At 44.3% G+C, this 24,265-nt stretch overlaps 1 protein-coding gene across 1 annotated transcript in view; it reads right to left on the reverse strand.

Annotated features, from left to right (window-relative positions):
- Positions 1 to 17,803, reverse strand: part of UBQLN1 (ubiquilin 1) — a 31,750-nt gene extending 13,947 nt beyond the window's left edge. Inside the window, exons 1-6 of the mRNA XM_068236925.1 lie at positions 17,288 to 17,803; positions 9,280 to 9,431; positions 9,060 to 9,190; positions 6,151 to 6,413; positions 4,587 to 4,745; positions 543 to 786 (exon numbers count right to left, since the gene is read on the reverse strand). Of these exons, the coding sequence (XP_068093026.1) occupies positions 543 to 786; positions 4,587 to 4,745; positions 6,151 to 6,413; positions 9,060 to 9,190; positions 9,280 to 9,431; positions 17,288 to 17,416 (1,078 nt within the window). The 5' untranslated portion in view covers positions 17,417 to 17,803. The remainder of the gene's footprint in view (positions 1 to 542; positions 787 to 4,586; positions 4,746 to 6,150; positions 6,414 to 9,059; positions 9,191 to 9,279; positions 9,432 to 17,287) is intronic.
- Between the last annotated feature and the right edge of the window lie 6,462 nt (positions 17,804 to 24,265).

The following is a 24,265-nucleotide window of genomic DNA, read 5'->3' on the forward strand; positions in this document are numbered from 1 at the left end:
TCGATCAGAGAGGGATCTATCTGTTGGTCGATCTGATGGCAAATCGACCAGTGTATGGCTACCTTTAGTCTGAATACACAAACACTTTATATTCTGGGTCACTGTGCAGGCATACAACAAACAGGATTAGTGCTAGGAAACTAAGCAAATAGAGGAAATCAATGAATGTGTACAGAAAACACAGCAGCTAAAAGGCTCCAGGCATGTCATAGGTATGGAAGAGAAGACTATGCAGTGAACAACTTAAAGCCATCTGTAAACTTTAATAAAAAGGTCACAATTATGTTTCAATTGTAATGCCAAGCTATTTATAATGGCTATAACCCTATCAGTGCTAAATAAGTAATTTTGTGAATAAAGAAAAAAAAATTCAATTTGTAATCTATGAATATCATAAAAATTTTACTTTTCTGAAGAAAAAGGTGCATTCCAATTCAAAGCCATCTCATTCCTAGCTCAGCAACAATTCCAAAGATCTTGTTTTAAATTGGACTCATCTAAAACAGTCACACTACAGCATGAAGAATTGAAACTGAACTTACTTCCCAAACCGGACGTAAGATTTGGTAAAGTGGAGCCAGGTGTAGGCGTGGCGTTTCCTCCACCACTGCTTCCAGTCTGGTTGCCTCCGCCTCCTGAGGATGAGGATGATGAGGATGAGGAAGATGATGAACCTGACTGAGGAGCCCAGGGGTTGGGCAATGGATCTCTATTCTCTGTTCTTGATGGTGGGTTTCCAGAATTTGGAGAGTTGCCCATTAGTGATGCAAATGGGTTACCACCGAACTACAATTTAGAGATTTAGCATGACATGATTACACAAAAAAATAACTGCATTAACATACATTTATAACAATTAGCAAATATGCCTATTGGGCACAGCACAACAATTTTCACTATCAGACATATGCTTGTTTCACAAGGGAGTAAAGACTGTGGTATTCAGCTCTATCCTTAAAGCATTAGCTCTGTAGAGATCAATAGCAGACAGTTTGGATGTTTGGGCCAGGCAGATGTGGCTGTACTTGCGTGGCGCTGAGGGTTCTATGTAAAAGGTGTTCGCATACGTGCAGTAGTGCGGTTATATTTCCTCATTTATATTATACTGGTGTTCTCGGTTATAGCACTGCTGTTTTTTCCTTGCATTGCACATGACTAGACAACATTCTCAGACAGTGAAGCTGCCTAGCAAGGGCCCATTTCCACTATCACGAATTCGCATGTGTTTTTCGCATGCAAATTCGCATAGCAATACAAGTGAATGGGACTGTTTCCACTTGTCAGGATTCCTTTGCGTTTTTCTGTGCAGAAAAAAATTTGCACGGCAGAGCCATCAGAATTCGCATACCGCTATGCGAATCGCATACAATGTAATTTAATAGGAAATTCGCATGTAGTTTAGGTATGCGAATTGTCATGCGAATCCGCATAGCAACAATGGACAAATCACACCAGCACTGCCATGGTTAAATTCGCATACATAGTCATTGCGAATTCGCATGAAAATTCGCATAGACCCGCATGAGAAATTCGCATCCGCATGCGAATTTTTACCGCGGCGATTCGCACCGCACAAGTGAAAATGGGTCCTAAGTGTTGAAAATCTAGTCATGATCAAAAATGTTTTCGCAGTAAAACAAAAGCGTTACTTCGGCTTTTTTTAGATTCAATTTATGACGACAGTCAATATTTGCAGTGTTGACCCTTCTCAATTTCTAAAACTCCCTCTGGCATTCTAGATTTAGGGTGCGTTTCCACTAGTGCGGTGGGAAATCGACGCGGATTCTCCGCGGACGAATTCGCATGCAGGAGCGAAATCGCATGCGGTTGTATGCGAATTTTACCGCAAATTCGCATATGATTTCGCATGGATGACGCTGTGTGCGAATTTAACCATGTCAGTGCCTGTGTGTGCTTTATCATTGATTCCATACGAAATCGTATGCAAATTCGCATGAAAATTCGCATGAAAAAACACCATGCGAATTCCCTATTAAATACATTGTATGCGAATCGCGTGCGTGCGGTGTACGAATTCGGATGACTCTGCTGAGCAGATTTTTCCTGCACAAGAAAACGCTCAATTTTCCTGACAAGTGGACACAGGCTCATTCACTTTTATTGGTTATGCGAATTTGCATGCGGGGAACGCATGCGAATTTGCGTTAGTGGAAACGCACCCTTAAGCTTCTATGCCAAGTGCCAACTGATGGTGTACCATTTGGGCTGTGCACTTGAAGTCTATAAAAATATATTGGGCTCCGCTTTCCTGTTTACTTATAGATAACAAACAATAGGTTCTAAATGGGATTAAGATCTGGGTTCCTGGGACATAGGTTAAAAAAAAACAAAAAAAAACACAACAATGTTATAATAACTTTTGTTTGTTACAAGGTGCTCCATCATGCTGGAAAACACAGATCATCCCCAAAATTGTGCCTGGATTGTTGAACATTCTGCTACCTATTCTTTATTCATTGCAGTGTTCTTGGACTTGCAATGTGACTGCCCTCACATCCTTTGATAATAAACAACCCCACACATGGTTTGACACTTCACTGCATGACATTCATGGTAGTTTTTTTTTCTCGAGACCAGTTTTCCAACGTCCCAAACAGAAGGATTAATCTGAGAAAATACTTTACACCAATTGTTGACTTGTTTTAGAATGTAATGTAGCAATTGGAGCTGTCTCAGACTCACAATATTGGATCAGCCACTGAAGTTGATGCAGTTGGTGCAACAGTGCTGCAGCTGAGTGGAGGATGATGCCTCAATCATGTACAATCAAAGATAAAGCTGGCACCTCCTAAACTTATCTTTATTCAGTCATAGAAAATAGTTCAAAAAGCCAACATTTCGGGACCAAAGAATTTCAGTCTGTCCTTAATATGTTTCTTGGAAAGATGTGGCTACTTTGCTGCCATTCTTGGCACAAAACTGTTGTCCAAAAGTCTTAGCATGGCTGTGTGCGTGCAGATGCCCATAACACCCACCTGCTACCAGTATTCAGGAAGCTCTGCACTAGGGTCACCATGAGTCTGTAGCTAGCTCCACAGAAGGCGAAGGTTCTGGCACTTTCTGGGACACTTTTGGATGTCTTTCATAAGCTGGCAGTACATTTTTTTTATTATTAGATTAGATGCTCGATTTAATAACTACATTAAAAAAAGAAAGGCTCCATGTAAGAATGAGATACTGCTCAAAAATTTGAAGAAAGTAGACACTTCTTTATATAATGAAGTGGGTGGGGAGCAGTATTTAACATGTAGGCTACATTAGCTTTATAGCGTATTGGCAGAAACCGTGAAATGGAGACTAAATCTCTGCCGAGATGAGAATTTATATTGAAAGTGACAAGAAGGTAAAACTACTGACATCAGACAGAGGGCTCATTTACCTGACCCAAGAAGAGTGTGGTGGCCTATCGGCTTACCCAGGGCGAATGTACGGGCTAGGTACAGGGAGCTAGGGTTGCAACGGTAGAAATTCCATGGTATGATAACCATGAAAAACAAAAAAATACCACGGTATGATGGTATTATACAATTATTTAGACCCAGGCCTCCCCTTACATTAAATAATGTGCCCCGACCCGAGTGTGGAGTGTCCCACTCCCTCGGCATACATACGATTAAGCCGCCAGGAGATTTGGGGCCCAGGGTAAAACTGTAAAAAGGCTCACCCTGCTCCTGCAAAAGTCCTGGTGGCATTAGAGATAGGTGTAGCAAGTAATAGGTGGCCACAGCATAGGTAGCCAGTAGTAGGTGGCCGCAGTATAGGTGGCCAGGGATAGGTGTAGCCAGTAATAGGTGGCATAGGTGGACAGGAAAAAGTGGCGACGATGTACTACTGCCTAAAATGTGCCCAGCTTAAAAAGTCCTGTGTGCAGGGCTTGGACCGGGCACTGAGCTGCAACAGGATAACGAAGAATGGCAGCAGGATACCAAAGATGATTCAATGTTTCAGCGTGCAATACTGAAGAGCAAGATTTCAAAGGCTTTCTTTTGACTGGTTGTGATGATCTTGATGGCAGGAGAAGAGCCCAGTTATTGATCCAATCACTGCGTTTGCTGAGAAGATCGAGCGTAATGATTGGCTCAATGACGGGGCTCTTCACTTGCCATCAAGACCATCGCGGCCAATCAAAGGAAAGCCTTTGAAGTCTGGCTCTTCAGTATTGCGCACTGAATGTTCTCTGGTATCCCGCTGCCATTCTCAGTTATCCTGCTGCAGCTCAGTGCCCGGTCCAAGCTCTGCACACAGGACTGGTAAGCTGGGCACATTTTAGGCAGTATTACATCGTCTGCATTCTTTTCTGTCCACTCGTGCCCTCTGCAGTCACAGTGGGAGGACCCCCGGAGACGTTCACCCCCGCCGCTGTTGGTGTGCCTGCTGTTGTCGCACATCTCCGATGCTGCCCCCCCGCAGAAAATGATAAAACTCGATCCATGCACAATCAAACCGCGGTATACCGTCATACCGCGGCAACCCTACAGTGAGCAACTTCATGTTTGAGTTTCACAGAAAGTCACAAAGGTAATCTTTATATATCTGAAACATCTCACAACTCAGTGTGAAAATACCTGTTCTTGCGCTGCATTTAGCATAGGCTCCTGAATGTCTGTGTACATTCTGCGCAAAGCATTGTAGCCTCCAGGAATACTTTCTAGATTGCTTAATGCTCGGTCTTGATTCCTCATCATCTCTTGCATCATTGCTGGATTTCTGGCCAGTTCTAGAGTCTACAAAATAGTTAATATTTACTGTATTTTTTTTTTTTACAGTACTTGCTCATAGTCCACAGCAGCATGTAACAGGCAATTCTGCACATGGAAAGCTATTACTGCATTTGTTTTAAAAGCATATTTTGGACCCGGATCTGCTCTTCTCAAAATAAATGTATTAGGTCCCTGACACTGAGAAGCATTTTGGGGGTGATTTTCATTAATAATAAAAAAAAAAATTTCCATTGCCTTGTAAAAATTGCCTTGAGTGCGCTTTTTGACAAAACGATCATGGCTATTTTGCCGCATTTTAATGCAAGTCAATGGAAGCGTTTTTTTTAAAAGGAAAAAAGTAAACGACCCGCAAAATGTTTTTGCTTATCAATTCACTCGCTCAACAACATCGAGTGCAGCGATTTGCTCAATGATGGAGCTCTGCTCCCACCCTCGGCGCTATCGGACCCAGTTAGAAGAGAAGGCGGCAGTGATTGGATGGATTTGTTACAGCTTCAGCGCCTGATTGGTCGAACAGCACTGGAGGCTGAAGAAAATCCTCATTAAAAAGGAAGCATTCGAGGTACATAAAAATAAATAAAATAAATCTACTTCCTCCAGCCCCTGGCAGCCAATATGTCCTTCGCCGCAGCTCCAGAGTCCCAGGATCCCTCCAAAGTAGTTCTGCACCTGCTCAGTCCAGACCATGTGAGTGTGACTGAAAGCAGTGCTCGCACAGTAAAGGTCGACCTGGCGAGGGACATATGGGCTGCCAGGGGATGGAGGAAGCCTCGGGTAAGTAGATCTATATTTTTTTTAACCTTGAATGTATCCTTTAAAGAGAGAGTCTAAAGCGAGATTAAATTAATGATTTTGCCTTGTATTAATGCTCAGCACTATAGCTAGTGCTAAAATGCTGCATCCCCATGGCAAGAGGGGTTTATACCCCCCCAAATCCCGAGCTAACAGCAGGGAGCGCTTCCTGATTGAGGCAGAGCTTATGGCTGTAGCTCTGCCTCTTCGCGCGTCAATTCCTGCCTCTTCCCGCCCCTCAGTCTTCCTTCACAGAGAGGGGCGGGGAGAAGCGGAGATCAGCGCAGCGAATGACGGGCATCGAGGCAGAGCTGCAGCTCACAGCTCTGCCTCCATGAGCTGCAAAATACACGACCAAAAAAGTTGTGGATTTTGCAGAGGGGATTTGGAGGGTATAAACCACGCGTTTTGCCGCGGAATAGCGGATGTTTAGCATTCCCTATAGTGCTTAACATTAATACAATATAAAAGCAATTTAAGAGTTTTTCCTGTAGCATCCGTGCTACCATACAGCAACAGGTAGACCATGATAATACACAGATGCTAATTAAGAACATTTACAACATCCTATTTAAGCAGTCTAGAAGAAAAATTATAAAAATAAAGAGAAACATACTTGTCGCATTATATCTGGATTATTGAGCATGTGACTGATCTCTGGATTTCTCTGGATTAATTGCTGCATTTGTGGATTGGCCATTATTAGTTGTCGCATCAAATCAGGGTTAGACAGCATGCTCTGTACAAATGGATTTTCCATGATCTGAACCATCATCTCTGGGTTGGACATAAGTTGTCTCTGCATTTGGCTCTGCAGCTCAGAGAAGTTTGATGCATTCATTCCCAAGCTACTGAGTCCTGCCAGGCCGCCAAGCCCTCCTGGAAGATAAATAAATAGGTCTTAAGATAAAGAATTAATGTTTACAGCATTCTCAATCCATTATAAAACTAAATCTTTCAAGTTCATTGTAAAATGGACAGTACCAACTGTGCATGTTAGAGTGATGCTGCTCTGTAAAATTTATAAGCTATAGGCTCACTATACTCCAGCAGTTCTGAATGTATGCCTGGCTTTCAGGAGCATAAAGACGTGATTTTGCACATTTGGCAGTGATGCATTATGGGAAGCCACAGTTGCTTTGTTTTAAGATTGCATTCAGCATTGATAAGAGAAGAGCACCACTTCCCATACTCACGTGTTTACTATATACGATGATCACTTTTTAATTTAATACATGTTTGAGCATGTGCTATTGCAGGAATTCTGTTAGTTACCTTTTGAACTCATACAAAATAAGGACATGGTCTAATAGGATCTGGAGTGTGAATATCCGCCAGTATTGGAGTAAAAGTAGCACCTCCTAAATTATTTGTAGCAATTTATTGTGAGGAAAGAACCAATGCCAATGTTTCAAGACCTCACAAGATCTCTTTATCAAGGCATGATGTTCAAGACAATGATCTGAAACTTTTTGCAGCACAGACAGGGTGAATCCACCTCATATAAACTGCTCTCAAGCAGCATCAACAGTCAGGAAAGCTGAGGCAGAGGGAACCATTTTAATGTACAAAAGCTTTGGGAGATGGGAGGCTGGGGGTCGGAACAGTCTTCAATAGGCTTTAAAGGAGTTCTTTTGAATCCTAAAACTCAAACTAGCTGACACTTACCTGGGGCTTCTCTCGGCCCCCTGCAGCGGTAATGTCCCGTGCCGTCCTCTTCCAATGCTCCGTTCCCCGCCGCTGGTCCTGGTGTAATCACGCAAGCGATTGCACTGCGGCTGCGCGGCCATGCTCGCTCCCGCATGCGTCATAAGGAGCTTACCGCGCAGGCGCAGTACAAGAAAACTGTACTTCGCAGTATGCTCCCGATGATGTGAGAGGCAGCGAGCATTATTCATCTGTATAGATGAATATTAAACCAAGACTGGCGGCAGGGAACGGAGCATCGTAGGAGGACGGCGCGGGACATTACCGATGCAGGAGGCAGATAGAAGCCCCAGGTAAGTGTCAGCTTGTTTGATTTTTAGAATCCCACAGAACCCCTGTAGCCACCCTGGCGCAAAAACGTTAATGACGAGCTGAGCTCGTCCATGCCGACAGGGAGATTTCCTGATTCTCTGCCCCACCGGCTGCATTTTGTTATCATCAGAGGTATTCCCCAGGATGGCTGGATGCCTGTCTGCACGGTGTGGGTAGCAATCTGTGCTACCCCAGCGTGCAGAACAAGCATCCAGCCACCCTAGAGAATCCCTGGGCAGCGGATCGGCGGGCAGAGAATGTGCGTGCGGGTGTTCCCCCTTGTATGCGGCGGCTGCGCGGGCGGGGGGGGATCCCCCTTGTATGCGGCGGGCGGGTGGCCTATCCCCCCCCCCCCCCATCAGCCCGTTGAGTAAATAGATCTCTCTAGCGACGGCTGCGGCACACACCCTCCTCCATCTCCGAACATTTACATTACGGGGCTTGGTGACGTCACCAAGTCTCGTAATGTAAATGTTCAGAGAATGAGACTTGGTGATGAAAGAGAAAGTGCTGTTGCAGCCATCGCTGGAGAGCCTTCGGGTGAGAAGATCTATATACTCAATGGGCTGAGGCGGGACTGGCTAAACACCTGGCTCACTATATATCTGGCTAAACACCTGGCTCACTATATACCTGACTATACATCTGGCTAACAATATACATCTGGCTACCTATACATCTGGGTCTTATACTCACCATTAGCGTGCTGATCCCTCGTCGCGTTCCTCTGATAGCTTCCCCAGTGCCTTCTTCCATGTCCCTTGGCGGATTTTGCTTCTCCCTCGATCACATGTCCGTCGGTCGGCGTTGATGACACCAGGGTCACACAGCGTCAACATCTCGCAGCAAACTTTTTTATTGAATTCAATACAATAAGCTGAATTGAATTCAATATCAAAAAAATTGATTGCAAAAAAAAAAAAAAAAAAAAAAAGGTTGAAAATGATTGGAAATACATTGAAACACTTTCTGCACGGAAATCCTGGGGAAATTGAACGCCAGGGTGGTTAAAGTATCTACAGCAAAGTCCCTGGTATCCATCACTGGCGGGGGATCACCTGATGCCGGATACATGTGCAGCAATGAATACGAGCCTCTAGCGACTTCTTCTAACCTTCCTGTAGCTCCCAACATCCTTTGTGCACAGCTCCCAGCGTTTCACCTAATCCCCGTTGGATCACATGACACGCAGGGGCCGAGAACAGACTCTGGAAAGCCCCTAGGAGCTACTGGAAGGTAAGAAGACTGTGCTAGAGGCTCTTTAAGCATTTTAATGCCTGCAAATCCCCCAACAAATAGTCCCCATTATCCCCGCAGGCATAACGGTTAGTTGATACTTCTGGGGAGATTGCTGCAGATACAAACAAAAAAACAGAACATAGCAAGTTTGAGAAAATTTTAATTGGCTCCAATAGGACATAGAAAAGAGTATTTTAAAAGGTAAATTACAATATAGTTTCAGCATCAAATATATGGATTTTTGAGCAAAGGTGTGGTCAAACTTACCTACGCCAAAAGGAGTATTTGTGGTTGTCGAGCTGGTAGTTGTACTGCTGGAAGTTGTAGAAGTGGATGCTGGACTGCTGGGGCTGTTGGGTTGTGAAGTAGAAGTAGAAGCAGAAGCAGCAGGCTGGGACCTACAAGACAAGCAGCAATAAATACAGCAATGTTCCCCAAGTGAAGCTTTTCAAAAGTAAGAGGAAACAAGACAGATGAAAGCACATACTTATTCTGTGTTTTGATGACAAGATGGACTGTAAGCCCGTCATTGATGCCATGCTGACTGAGTGTGTCCTGGTCCTTTAAAATTTTCCCGGCAAATATCAACACAAGCTGATCTGTGTTGGATTTGAAGCGTTTTGATATGTCCTCCTTAAACTGAAAACAAGGAAATGGTAAATATATCTGTTTTGCAAAGGTGAATTGTGACATTTGGAGCAAAATTGTGTTTCATGAATGTATCAAATAGATGTAGGGATACACTCAACTGTGCTTTTGCAACATCAAGAAAAAAAAAAAAAGTAACCAAAATTAGGGCTGGTAAAGACGGACGCTTGCAGAGCGTTTACTGCCAGCGTTCGGGGCTTGGCGTTAAACGCTCCCATTCAAGTGAATGGGAGCGTTTGTACCAAGCTTTTACGCGCGTTTGCACGAACGCGGCGTTCAGGTCCCGATTTTCACTGACGTTCAAGGAGCACCTGGAAGCTACATGTTGCTTCCAGGGGCGGTTAACCGCGACGGGTAATGTCCCCCTAGGGGAAGAAAAATGCGACCGCATCCGAACGCAATGCGAACGCTGCTGAAAGCCCGAACACATTGCCGCCGCGACGCCAACGAACGCGACGCCTCCAAACGTCCGTCTGAACCAGCTCTAAAAGTGGACTTCTAGCCAAAAACTTTCTAAAGGTTTTAACGGCACTAAAAACACCAAAACTTCTGTCATGCTGTTAGAGCGTTCTGTGTCAAATCAACACAATTTTGTATGAAAATCTGCCTTGACATCTCAGATTTTTATGAAACTTGTATTTAATAACTTTTGAATGAAAGGGACAGAATACCCAAGTAGCTCGGGGTGACAGAAAATTACTAGGAAAGTATAGGGGACCAAAAGAGACCTACTAAAAAGCAATGCTTAGTGTGGTTTACCTTCTTAAAACAGAAGGTATTTGCGATAATTCAGGTTTAAGTGTACTGTTACTCACAATGCACCAATGTTCAATAAGGTTTATGGTCATCCCAAGCTGATTGAGTATTCTGTTTTTCTGGTCCAAGCCCTATTGCAGTGATGGCTAACCTTGGCACTCCAGCTGTGGTGGAACTACAAGTCCCATGAGGCATTGCAATACTCTGACAGCTCTAAGCATAACTCGGGGAGGCAGAGGCATGATGGGATTTGTAGTTGTCACAGCTGGAGTGCCAAGGTTAGCCATCGCTGCCCTATTCCATAGAGCCATATCAATCCCTGCCATGCACTGAGGAGGACCAACAGTCTGAAACAGGCTATCTGTATGTTGGGTTGATGTGGCTCTGTAAAATTTTAATCTATAGGCTTGCTATACACCAGTGGTTCTGGATGTAATGGCAGCGCTTCCAAATACAGGCTGCACCCGAATTGACCAGCTGCATAGATGTGCAGGTCCCAAAACATGTGCAGATTATACAACTTGCATTCAAAACAGATGCAGCAAATGCAGTTTTGGATGTAAGCCTGGCTTCAGGGGCATAATGAGATAATTGGCATATTCAGCAGTGGTGCATTGTGGGTAACCACAGTCACACACTTAAATACAAATTATAGCAAATACCTTTTGTTTTAAGAAAGCAAATCACACAAAGGAAAAGCAGATTTTTTCTCCCATTTCTATTTATCACTGTGTAAAAGCACTAGATACACCAAGCTTCATCAAAATCAAAGGATGTCAGTCAGAATCAGTGTGTTGATTTGACACGGAATACCCCTTTATTATTTTGTGCCACTTAGTATAATTCCACTCTGTTTCTGTCCACAGGAAGATAATTAGTAATTAACAAACGCCCTTCCTCGACAGTGATATTAACTATCATATGGGGTAAAAAAAATAAATAAAAAAAATAAAACACAAGACCACTTATGTGATAGACCAGGGCTGTGGAGTCGGTACAAAAATCTTCCAACTCCAGGTACCTAAAAAGCCTCTGACTCCTAAGTCTAATACTTACCAGGGCTGTGGATTTTGTCCAAAAATCATCCAACTGACTCCTCAGTTTATGAAATCAACTCCAGGTACCCCAAATTGCTCCGACTCCAAAGCCCTGTGACAGACCTTGTAACAGATGGCACACTGGACAAAGGTGCTTGCTGGCCTACCATCTACAGACTAGCCCACAGCAATTTCTACACAAACTGCAATTCTGAACCCAGTTTCCACTGACAAGCTTCAGCCAAATGTGATGCAGCAGTATCTCTTATTAACTGCAATGCAATAGATCCAAACTACTCTCCTGACATTTAGCCAAAATAACCTGGTTTGGTGTACTGGGTCTTGGGCAGAAAGATTTTTCTCTTAGGTAACAAAAGATCATTTTAGCAGAAGGCTGGCAGAAACATCCACTTTTAAAATCTCAAGCTTAGGAGTACTTCGACAAAAGACAAAACCACTGTCTCCAGTGCCTCAGGACGTCAGGCAAACAAATATTTGTCTCCTCTTAGCTTCTACTTCCCGTTATACAGCAAAACCACAGAAGCCATGGGCAATTTTATAATTCGGTTATGTGATTCAGTAAACCAAGTAGATCTACTTACTAATGTGAAACGTAAATTAGTGACATCATTTACCTTATGTTCAGTACCTTTTGCTTGTTATATCCTGAAGAGAAATCCTACTCATAAGTGAACCCTCATCTGACAAAAGTTATTGTGAAAGCAGTACAAACATGAGGTTCAATATATTGGCTATAGATTTCATGTTGAAATCTATTGAAAATCGATGTGCAGTGTGTGGGGAAGGAAAAAGATCTCTCTCTCCGATTAGGTTCAGATCAGAGAGGGATCTGGTTGTCACATCACTTGGCAATCTATAAAAATGTACGGCTACCTTTAGAGTTTGGCAAATCAAAATCAGCAGGCAGTGTTTCTGACAGGGCTGTGGAGTCGGTACAAAAATCATCCGGCAGACTTCCGACTCCTCAGTTTATTATGAAACCACCGACTCCAACTCCAGGTACCCAAAATTGCAGGGCTGTGGAGTCGGGACAATGTTGGGCACCCAGAGTCGGAGTTGAAGTCGGAGTCGTGGTTTCATAACCTGAGGAGTCGGATGATTTTTGTACAAAATCCACAGCCCTGTTAAATATTACACTAAGGGGTCGGAGTCAAGGAGTCGGAGACGGGGCCATTTTGGTTACCCGGAGTTGGAGTCGGAGTAATGGTTTCATAAACTGAGGAGTCGGGAGTATTTTTGTACCGACTCCACGGCCCTGCAAAATTGCTCCAACTCCGACTCCAACTCTGACTCCACTGCCCTGGTTTCTGAGTGGCCCAATTCAAAGTTGCATACAAACCAGAATTCCCTGCGACCCTCTCCAGTACTCCAGTGTTCTCCCCAGGATTTTTTTCCAGCCGGGTGGCATGAAAAAGTACCCGGGTGGGGCGGCACGGGGAAATTTGGTGGTGTGGAAAATAAAATATGCTCTAATTATGTCCCACACATGCGCCCATATGCACGCTGGTAGCCACGTGGGGCATGTGTATGGATGATGGACGCAGCCTGGAGCTAGCGGTGCACACGGACAGGTAAAGTATAGGGGCGGCGGCACATTGCACATTAGGGGGGTAGGTGGCGGATGCGGATACTTACAGGCTTGACAGTAGTGTCCGTGCACGATGACAGCTTGTCGGCTTAGCCTCGGGCGCTGGTCCCGCCTCTTACTACCGCTGAGACTGTGACCGCACAAGCTCGCCGAGAAGCGCGAGATCTCGTGCACAGAGCTGTGCAGATTCAGGAGCATCGTGCGCGATAGCTGGCCGGTGATGGCAGCTGGGAACGCAGCCCGCCGGGCAGTAATTGATTTTACCAGGGCCGCCCACCTGTTTGATCCTGGGGAGAACACTGCATTGGTATATCTGTGGTTCAGGTATGCACACAGCATTGATGACATCTTTCTTATTTTGAACACATTGCTACAACAGCATGTCAGGAGTATCATCAAGCTGTGCATGTAGCTTCTCACAGCTCCACTGACTCATCTGCTGCTCCAGCCATGAGATCCATAGCAGCCTGGACCCCCCCCCCCCCCCCCGAGTGACCCAGACATATTTGTAGTGCAACCCTGACCCCCGATTGCCCCCTCAGCCAAATGCCGGGCAGAATCGTGCTGACACAAACTCAGCTCAGTGAGTTGATGTGTTAATGTCCCCTCCCCCCCCCCCCCCCCCCCGGGTTTTCAAACATCCTCCGGCAGAGCAGAGTAGCAGACAGAGTGTAGTCCTTATCAGCAGCGTGTCCGTCCCCCTCCTGCACATATGGGCTCTATTAGCAGAGAAGTTTTCACTCACCGTTTCTCGCCGTTCGGGTTCCCCTGCTTTGCCTGTCATTCCCCTGCTTTGCCTGTCACCGGCTCACATCTATGTCGCTATGCTGTGGCGCCTCGCCACCAGAGGGCATCATACATATGAGCCGGTGACAGGCAAGCAGGATAACCCGAACGGCGAGGAGCAGTGAGTGAAAACTTCTCTGCTTAGAGCCTGTATGTGCAGGAGGGGGACGGACACGCTACGGATAACGACGACTATGCTACTCTGCAGCGCTGCTCTGTGCACATTCGGGAGCAGCGCTGGTTTTTGCTACCCAGTGCGATACCCGGCCACGTGCTGATGGGACCGCAGGCAGCCGGGCGGTAATTGATTTTACCCGGGCGGCGCGCCCACTTGATTGATCCTGGGGAGAACACTGTACTCTATATGGAATAGGTACCAACTATTCTAAAGATTAGCAACCAAGGGATATGTAATAAATTCTCAGTTTTTCCAGAATTCATCAAGTTGCAAAATATCTACAGAGATAAGCCCCACAATCGAGGTTTATACTTATACAGTACTGGGAAAGGTTTCTGTATCTACATATTGTACTCCTTAATCCCACTCATGTAACCCTGCTTGAGTCTAAAAAAAAACACCCCATTGGCTAAGTCAGAACTTCTTTGGGATCACTAGTGTTTGCCCAAAACAAATTAGCAGTTCCCATAAATAATACAATCTTACCAAATCTATGTAGTAGAAGAGCAAATTGTCCAGAAACTTTGGGTAGTCCCTCGTATTGCATGGAGGTGGTAAGATTGTTTCATCGATGGGCCCATTTAATGAAGAATACTGTCCACCCTAAGCTACCAGTACCTGTGACACCTCCTTGATGTCCTGGTAACTGCAACTGCCTCCCTAAAGCCAGACATACACCACTAGCTTTTCATGCAACCCTGTAATAAATATCACCCTGACTGGAACTCAAGTGAGAAACTGACTGTTTTTATTGGTTAGGATTTAAAATTCAACATTAGAGAATGATCTCAAACTAAAAATGAGAAGAAGACACTCCGAAAAAAATTCTACTTACTATTAGCACCAGGGCTGTGGAGTCGGCACAAAAATCTTCTGACTCCAACTCCGACTCCTCAATTTATGAAACCACCGACTCCAGGTAACCAAAATGGCTCTGACTCCTTAGTCTAATACTTACCAAGGCTGTGGATTTTGTACAAAATTATTAGACTCCGGCTCCTCAGTTTATGAAATCACAGACTCCGACTCCAACTCCGGGTAACCAAAATTGCTCCGACTCCAACTCCACAGCCCTGAATAACACTACATATACAATTATATAATTTTCAGACCAGGTTTATATGCATGATCAGACATACCTCCAGTTTTGGAATATCAGCAATGGTCACATTTCTGCAGTTACCCTTTATAGCTCCCCTGTGATAGACCTGAGGTACAAGGGAAGGGTGGCTCGAGCCCCATATACATGTTAGATTAAGCTCAGCCAAGGTGGCCAAAAATGAGTATTCAATGGCTGAGTGACAACCAAGAGCACTGTTCTCCCCACTTACCCTGCCCACCGAGTGAAGTTATTGCTAAGCCATCAGCTCCCCCCTTCCACATATTGACAGAACATGTCACTAACCTGTAGGCTGGGACGCGTCTACATAGCCTTGACCTTGTAATTTCCAATCCCCACCAGGTGACAAGCAGGGCTGTGGAGTCAGTACAAAAATCATCCGACTCCTCAGTTTATGAAACCACCAACTCCGAGTACCCAAAATGGCTCCGACTCCTTAGTCTAATTCTTACCAGGGTTGTGGATTTGGTACAAAAATCATCTGACTCAGACCCCTCAGTTTATGAAACCACCGACTCAGACTGCAATTCCACAGCCCTGCTCGTAAGTGCATCTGGCGCTTAAGTCATCACTCCCAACAGCACAACCCTACTAATCAAATTGTGGGAGGAAGAATGTGGCTAAACAGCACAACTCCCTGGAGTCGTAACATGAGAAATGCACCACTGCTAACTTACAAGAAGGATATTGAGGATATTGAAATCAGTAAGGTGATGGGGGGAATGGGTGGTTGACATAACGTCAAATTATTATTACCCGTATATTATATACCCGTAAAATGACTGGGCATATAAGATGAACCACCCAAAAAATGTTTCCAGTTAAAATATAGAGTTTGGGATATACTCGCTGTGTAAGACTACCCCTCTTCCAATGTACACCAAATAAAAATTAAAAAAAAACATAGCCTGGTAAGGGCTGTGGAGTCAAAGTTGGAGGTTTCATAAACTGAGGAGTCGGACGATTTTTGTACCAACTCCACAGCCCTGCTGGTGCTATGTATGAACAGATACTGCTGCTGTACTGTATGTGCTACCCAGTATATAGGCGCTTGACTGGTTGGATTGGTCAACTCTCCCTCTCCCTAAGTGGATTGGTCAGCTCTCCTTGTCCACCTGTTTATCAGAGCGGTATGGAAGAATAGATCGTGTTGTGCCCATAAAACATGCTTCTTTCACCCTTCTGGCCCACCCTTGTATCCTATTTACCTCCTTCTCTGCCTCTCAGATCTCGCACATGTGCGCCCGCACCACTTCACTACAGTCCTCAGCAGCAAGATCTGAGAGGCGGTAACAGGATAGGGCATATCACCCGGCATCAATGACACCCGGCGTATAAGACGACCCCTGACTTTTCAGAAGATTTTCAAAGGGTTAAAAAGTAGTCTTATACGACAGAATGTATAGTATTTAATGCATTAATAAAGCTGCATAATAGTTTTATAAAGACAATAAATAATAATAACTCGACATTACTTCAACCACCCATATTTTTTTGTTTCCCGCACACAAAAACTGATTTCAATAGTCTGTTTCCCCCTCAAAATTTGCATGCGAGGAAACAGATGGCAATCACAGCAATGGAAACAGATTTATTCCATCAGTGTAAAGAAGGCCCAAGCCCTATCTGTACAGGGCTTGAAGAAACATCCAACCTCAATAAGGAGTTACCTTGAACCCCTGGTAAATGAATGCTTCTTCTGGCGCCTTTTTGTTCCCAAAACAAGCTGCTAAACATGCCTTGGTTACTGCTACTCCTAACCCTTCCCTAGACAGCATAACAAATGACAGCATCACCCCTCAGAGGATAAAAATCCATGCTCAGCATGTTAATATTTGCTGTCCAATTGTGTTTGTCCATTCAATGACCGTGTCTGCAGGTAACTTACAAACTGTATTAGTTCAAGTTGAGCCTCTGCTACCAGCTACCAGATCCAGTGCGCTAACATTTCAGCCTATGTGTCAAACCAGCCTACATACATAGGCTAAAGAGGTTAGGTTAGTAATTTGGGGTGTGGGGGGAATAGAAGGGGTAGGTTCGTATTAGACATTAGGATTAGATTTGGTATTAGGCAATAGGCACTAGGGGGGTAGCGTTAGGTACAAGACAAAGAAAGGTTAGAGTGAGAGTATTAGACAGGTGAGTCACTGTGATGAATATTGGTTCAACAAAAATGTAGGGGAATATAGGTTAGTTTGAGAATGTAAGCTATTTTGCACCGGTCTATACAGGTAAATGGGAGCTAGATCTCGGGCAGAGGTGTATCAGGCTGTCATTTCTCATACAGTCGGGGTAAACCAGTCCAGCAGGGATTCGGGACAAGCAGTGTGCCCTTCTGTACGGACGGCTGGCTCATCTCACCTCTCGGACGCTGCTGCTCTCTGGCACAGCGAACTCCTCCTTCTCTTTAGGGGTCTTCACTGTGACTTTGATGATCCTCGGTGAGTCGGAGGAGGCACTGGAGGAGGATGAAGCGGGGGGATCAGACATGACTAGGGATTGCCAGGCGGTGTGAGGAGTGAACAGAGGAGATGGCTGGTGGCAGCTAGGGGATGGTGGCAGAGCGCTGTGCGGAGAGTGTAGCGGCCGGGGTCTCCTATATTCTCAGTCTATGCACAGCATGTAAAGGTGAGCAGCTCTCCGGCTAACGGGCGCTATTGGCGCACCTCAGGCCGCACTATCAGCGCTTCCTCATATCCCAGCGTCACTGCTACGTCACCGCGAAGCACTCTGGGACACGCTTGTCACCCGGCTTCCCGTAACGCCTGCTGTGTTCGCCTGTTCTCTCCGCTAGCACTGCTACAGGGAAGAGACCGGAAGCGGGGCAGGGTTACGGAGGGTCTGCGTTCCACCTGTTTGTCCCGTAAAAAAAAAAAACGAAGTAAATGAGCGGGCGCGATATGATGACGTAAGGAGTGTCATAGAAACTGCTAGAACAGAGCTCTGGAATCTAGAAATGCTAGCCATCCTATAGGAAAGTGGAAGGCTAAAATGTGTCGCCGAAGCGGCCATTTTCTTGGCTGGATAAATATGCTGTGCTCATCTTGGTTGTCTGTAATCTTGAAGTGACATTCCAGGGAGCACAGAAAGTAAACTGACATCTGAGGGTGCCATGAAAGTAAATTGTCATCCCAGGTTACAGTAATATGACATCCCAGTATGCTTGGGCAATAAACTGACATCCCAGAAAGTAAATTGACATCCCAGGGTGCCTTGAGAGTAAACTGATATCCCAGGAAGCTCTGACAATAAACTGACATCCCAGGGTGCTCTGACAATAAACTGACATCCCAGGGTGCTCTGACAATAAACTGATATCCCAGGGTGCTCTGACAATAAACTGACATCCCAGGGTGCTCTGACAATAAACTGACATCTCTGAGTGCTCTGACAGAAAACTGACATCCCAGTATGCTCGGAAAATAAACTGACATCCCAGGGAGCCCAGAAAGTAAACTGACATTCCAGGGTGCTCTGGTAGTAAACTGACATCCTAGAGTGCTCTGAAAGTAAACTGACATCACAGAGTGCCTTGAAAGTAAAGTGACATCCCAGGGTGCTCTAAAAGTAAACTAACATCCCAGGGTGCTCTAAAAGTAAACTAACATCCCAGGATGCTCTGACAATAAACTGACATGCTCTGAAAGTAAACTGACATCCCAGGGTTCTCTGACAACAAACTGATATCCCAGTGTGCTCTGAAAGTAAACCGATATCCCAGGATGCTCAGACAATAAACTGACATCCCAGGGTGCTCTGAAAGTAAACTGACATCCCAGGATGCTCTGACAACAATCTGACATCCCAGGGTGCTCTGAAAGTAGACTGGCATCCCAGGATGCTCTGACAACAAACTGACATCCCAGGAAGCCCATAAAGTAAACTGACATGCTAGAGCGCTCTGAAAGTAAACTGACATCACAGAAAGTAAATTTTCTCATCCCACTTATTTTCATATGGTTATTATGAAGGAAAATAAACCAAGATAGAAAGGACCAGCATGGGTTGAATTGCTCTGCCTCCATGCACGTCTATCAGCGCGTATCTCCGCCTCTCCCCCGCCCCTCTGAGTGAAGGAAGACTGAGAGGGGCGGGCGGAGGCGGAGATACGTGCTAATAGATGCATGTAGAGGCAAAGCTGCAGCTGAGAGCTCTGCCTCTCACAGAAGCGCTCCCCGCAGTGTGCCCAGGGAGTTTGGGGGGATTTAGTTAGATTTTAGCCACGGGGGTGCAGAGTTTTAGTTAGGGCAATCATGTTGAACAGCTTTTTGCAATAAAAAGCTGTATTTTCGGAGACTTCAGAGTCTCTTTAAAGTGAATGTTTACCATTTAAAAAATAAAAAAGTCAGATGCTCACCTAAGGAGAGGGAAGGCTCGGTCCTAATGAGCCTTCCCTCTCCTCTCCCAGTGCCCGGTCCCGCGCAGGATCCCCCGTGGCAATATTCGACCAGTTCGGTCAAATACTGCCACTTCCGCAGCCGAAGGGATGTTTCTGAAGCCTCCGGGAGCACTCGGGCTCCCGAGGACGGGGCTGCTACATAGTACGCATGCGCGAGCGCCCTCTATGATGCACTCGCGCGTACGTAGTATGGAGCGGCCCGTCTTCGGAAGCCCGAGTGCTCCCGAAGACTTCCGAAGTCCCTGCGGCGGCGGACGCGAACGGGGGAGCAAGCGCAGCACCGAGGGCACCGGGAGAGGAGAGGGAAGGCTCATTAGGACCGAGCCTTTCCTCTCCTTAGGTGAGTATCTGACTTTTTTATTTTTTAAACGGTACCCATTGGCTTTAAGTGTCCCTATTTCTTATCTTAACCACTTCACCCCATGGCGGTTTTTACCCTAACGGACAAGAGCGATTTTCACCTTTCAGTGCTCATCTCTTTCATTTGCCAATAGCTTAATCACTACTATTCACAATGAAATGATCTATATCTTGTTTTTTTCACCACAAATTGGGCTTTTTGGGGTTGTAATTTGTTTTCAGTAATTACTTTATTTTCTATGCATTTTAAAGGGAAATACAAGGAAAAAATACACTATTTCTCCAATTTCATCCCCTATGGTTTTAATATAAACACTGCAACTGTACATAAAACCCACACATTGTATCTGCCCATTTGTCCTGGTTGTCACAAGATTTTAATTACGTCCCTAGTACAAAGTATGGTGACAATATATCATTTGGAAATAAAGGTGTATTTTTTTGAAGGGGTGTTTTTTTGTTTTGTTTTCATAATTTTCTTGTGCACGTGGACGGGTATGCACGTGCATCCGCAGGAGTGCGCACATGTACGCGCACAGCGGCAGCAGCACTGTCTGACTTATAAAAACGTCCTGTCAGCATGTCATTAAGTGGATAAAGTGTTAGGTTACGGCAGTGTGCCGTAAGATGACATCACAGTGGGCTCTGACAGTAAACCGATATCCCAGTATGCTCTTACATTAAACTGACACCCAGGGAGCCCAGAAAGTAAACAGACACCCCAGGGTGAAAACAGAAAAAAAGGAAAAGGAGAGGAGCGCTCTCTGGTGCATTAACTTCTTTAATTATACTTCCTGCACAAGGATGCAAAAATAAAACACGTACAATGTTCAATAAGAATAAAAGCTCATCATGATTATGTTGTATCACCGTGTCCCAGTTGTTACATCACCGATCTGGTCGCCTCCACACTATGGCCAGTAGTAGTGGGTGATCTACGGAATCCGGACACACCAGCGGGGTTTGGAACACAGGATTCTGCGGTAGTTGCCCTGCGCCTAGGACGTCATGACGCGTTTCGGCGTTCCACGCCTTCGTCAGATGACGTCAAGGCGCAGTGAATTGAATTAAAAAGGCTTAGTGTTGCCTGGCAACCGAGCGGGCACGCGTATGGCGGCCGTGTCGGATCAAATTAATAGCACTTGTTTAATTTCCAAACGGGCACGCTTACGGCGGCCGTGTAGGATCAGGTTAACTGTGCGTGTCAAGCCTGTAGTGTATGGAGTTGCCTAGCAACATCCATGGGCTGACTGGATTACTGCGCTCCTATGGCTAGACTAATAGGTTAAGAAGTACCACAAAGGATTTATTAGAACTAAAATTTGGCATTAGTCTCATAGAAAAATGCCTATTAAAAATAATGAAAAGCAATAAGCTTCTATAGAGAAAAAAAAAAAAAATTTTATATATCAAAAACTGGATGTATTAAAATTTGGCAAACATGCTCTGGTCCAGTTGTATGACGTTGGGGAAATTCGTGTGGATGATTTCATTTACAATCCAATCAAAAGCTAGAGGTTGGCCCGCAAAGGTGAAAAGGGCTGTAGCGCATGTATATATACAAAATGTAGCGTAAACAACGGTAATGCTACATGCTAATACATGCGTGCTGATTAGAGGGTTACGATGGGGAAAGGATACCCTAGCTGCAATAAATATAAATAAAAGTAAAACTGAGAGTAAAAAATGAAGAAATAGTATGTTCACAGGATTGTTGTGAACTAAACTGACTAGCCGTTTGGCGGGCATGTGTCAGGTTGTAATAATGACATATCCTTGAAGTGGAAAATGAATTATATATTAAATGATAGCTTTAAACTATCCTATACGGGGAGTGAATTAATTATAGTGGAGGATCTCACCAATGACCGCCGGAATTGCGTGTAACAAATTAGATACGATTGTAGTATTGTCACAACACAATCAATACTACAAGGAGGAATTACATACATATCAATAAAAATGCAAAAGGATAAAAACAGAATTAAAAATAAGATAACTTGAATATTGTATAAAAGATATATACAATATATATATCACTTTTACAAATAATGATCAAAACCAATTTGCATAGTGGTTTTCTTCCTCTTGCGGGACTATACAGGTTCACGCAGAGAAGAATGACAGAGGGACCTATACAATAAGTACTATAAATAAGGGATACATAAATATAAATATAAATATGCACACCGGTTGCTGTACAAGCTGTAAGAACAGCCTGTGTGCATTGCTACCTCATCTTAATCTATACATTAGAGGGGGGATCTTAGACACCATTATAACGTGCACCATTGTGCCTTGCTAGAACTGACCAATTGTCTAGGGATGTTAAACATAAAACGACCAATGGAAAAAAGTCATGTATATTCCACAGGCCGGTGTGCAAGATGTTTACAGTACATTTATATACTATCACATGTATGTAGGTTGACATAGATGTATGGGTAGATGCCCATATAGTAAGGGGAATTTTCAAAATACATACACCGCCTGAGGGAGGGGGGAGGGAGAGGGGGGGGGGGGGGAGGGTTCGCTTATTCCCTGTCTCTGTTACTATACCTAATAGTCATAAATAAGTTAGATATAGGTAGCTACTTCTAGGCCTTCATTAAGTCCTACAGGGGTCAATGAGTTCAACCTAAAGATCCAGTATGTCTCTCTTTCACATAATCTTTTGTAACGTAGACCTTTGTTGGTATCTTTTTTAATATTTTCAATTCCCATGATCTTCAGGCTGTCAGGCCGTCCTTCATGAGTTTCTGTAAAATGCCTCGGGACAGAGTGTTTAATGCTCCCGCCTTGTATGTTTCTTTTATGTTCCCCTAACCGTTGCCGTAGAGGTCTGGTTGTCCTTCCGACGTAGTATTTAAAAGGGCACCCACAAGTTAGAACATACACTACAAAGGAGGAATCACAATTGATGAAATCTTTTACTTGGATGATGTTACCTTCGCTATCTGTAATCTGAGAGGTGCGGTGTTGGATGTATGAACAGCATCCGCAACGCTTCTTACTACATTTAAAGTTGCCTTTAAGTTGTGGGAACAGGGTTAGTGATGCACCATTGTTAACTTGGTTACAATTTTTTATATTACTTGGAGCCAGTCTATTTTTGATGGACCTTGCTTTTTTAAAAATTACTTCTGGTTTTTCCGGTAACACTTTCTTCAACCAGGGGTCTTGTAATACTATATGCCAGTTCTTTTTTACAATGTCCTTTATTGTTCGTGCACTATTATTGTAATTAGTAACAAATACAGGGCCTCTAGTGCTGTCAGTTTGGGGCCTAGTGGTATTAGATGTCTTGCCTCTTTTCTTGTCATTACACGTGTTCTTAGTATTATCATAGGTCTTAAATTGTTCAGCCACCGCAGTGATGTGTTTCTCTTTATACCCTTTCTGTATGAATTTATTGGCTAAGATTTTACTTTGCTCGTCATAGTCCTTATTTAAAGAGCAATTCCTCCGCAAACGGCAGAACTGGCTTTTGGGTATGTTCTGTATCCATCTTGGATGATGGCAGCTTGAAACGTGTAAATTAGAGTTCCCTGCGGTGGGCTTAAAGTGCGTTTTGGACAATATCTGGTGACTTGTATTATCTGACATTAGCATAAGATCCAGGAAGACTATACTCTTCTTGTTTATCACGTGTGCGAAGGACAGGTTGAACTTATTATTATTACAATGTTTCACAAAGTGATTGTACTCCTCTTCGGTGCCGTCCCATATTATTAGAATGTCATCTATGAATCTCGTGTAAAACACGAGAATCTTTTTAAAGGGATTATGGCCCCAGATGTGCATCTTTTCCCAGTAGGCCATAAAGAGGTTGGCGAAGCTCGGGGCAAATCCTGCTCCCATCGATGTACCACAGGTTTGTAGAAATATCATGTCCATAAAAGAAAAATGATTGTGGGTTAGAGCGAACTTAAGTAAGTCCATCAGAAAGTTTATTTGTTCTGGCGGCAGTTCCTGATATACTCCAAGGAAGTATCTAGTGGCTTCTAGGCCCATCTCATGAGGTATACATGTGTATAATGCTGTTACATCTAATGAGGCCCAATGATAGCCTTCCTCCCACCTGTAATCTTTAAGTAAATCGAGCACATGTTGGGAGTCCCTTGTGTACGCTTCTGTGTTAACAACACATGGCTGTAAGAAATAATCAACAAAGGTTGATATATTTTCCAAAAGGCCCCCCATCCCTGCAACTATTGGTCTACCTGGCGGATTCTTAGTGTCCTTATGAATTTTGGGAATGATGTAAAAGTATGGTGTCAAAGGATGTGAAACTTCTAGGAAATTCTTTTTTGCTACAGTAATCAATCCGTTTCCAAACGCCCTCGTTGTGATGGCTATGAGTTCACTTTTATATTCATCAGTGGGATCTTTAGGTAATTTCATATAGGTTGAAGTATCATCCAACAGCCTGAGACCTTCTTTTCTATAGTCATCAAAATTTAACAAGACTATTCCCCCTCCTTTATCTGCTTGTCTGACAACAAGAGTCTTATCTTCTACTAGATCTTTGAGGGCTTTCTTTTCTGCCTTGGTCAGATTTTGATCTTTTGTCCTTATAC

Source organism: Hyperolius riggenbachi, chromosome 1, assembly GCF_040937935.1.
Source record: "Hyperolius riggenbachi isolate aHypRig1 chromosome 1, aHypRig1.pri, whole genome shotgun sequence".
Taxonomy (NCBI): domain Eukaryota; kingdom Metazoa; phylum Chordata; class Amphibia; order Anura; family Hyperoliidae; genus Hyperolius; species Hyperolius riggenbachi.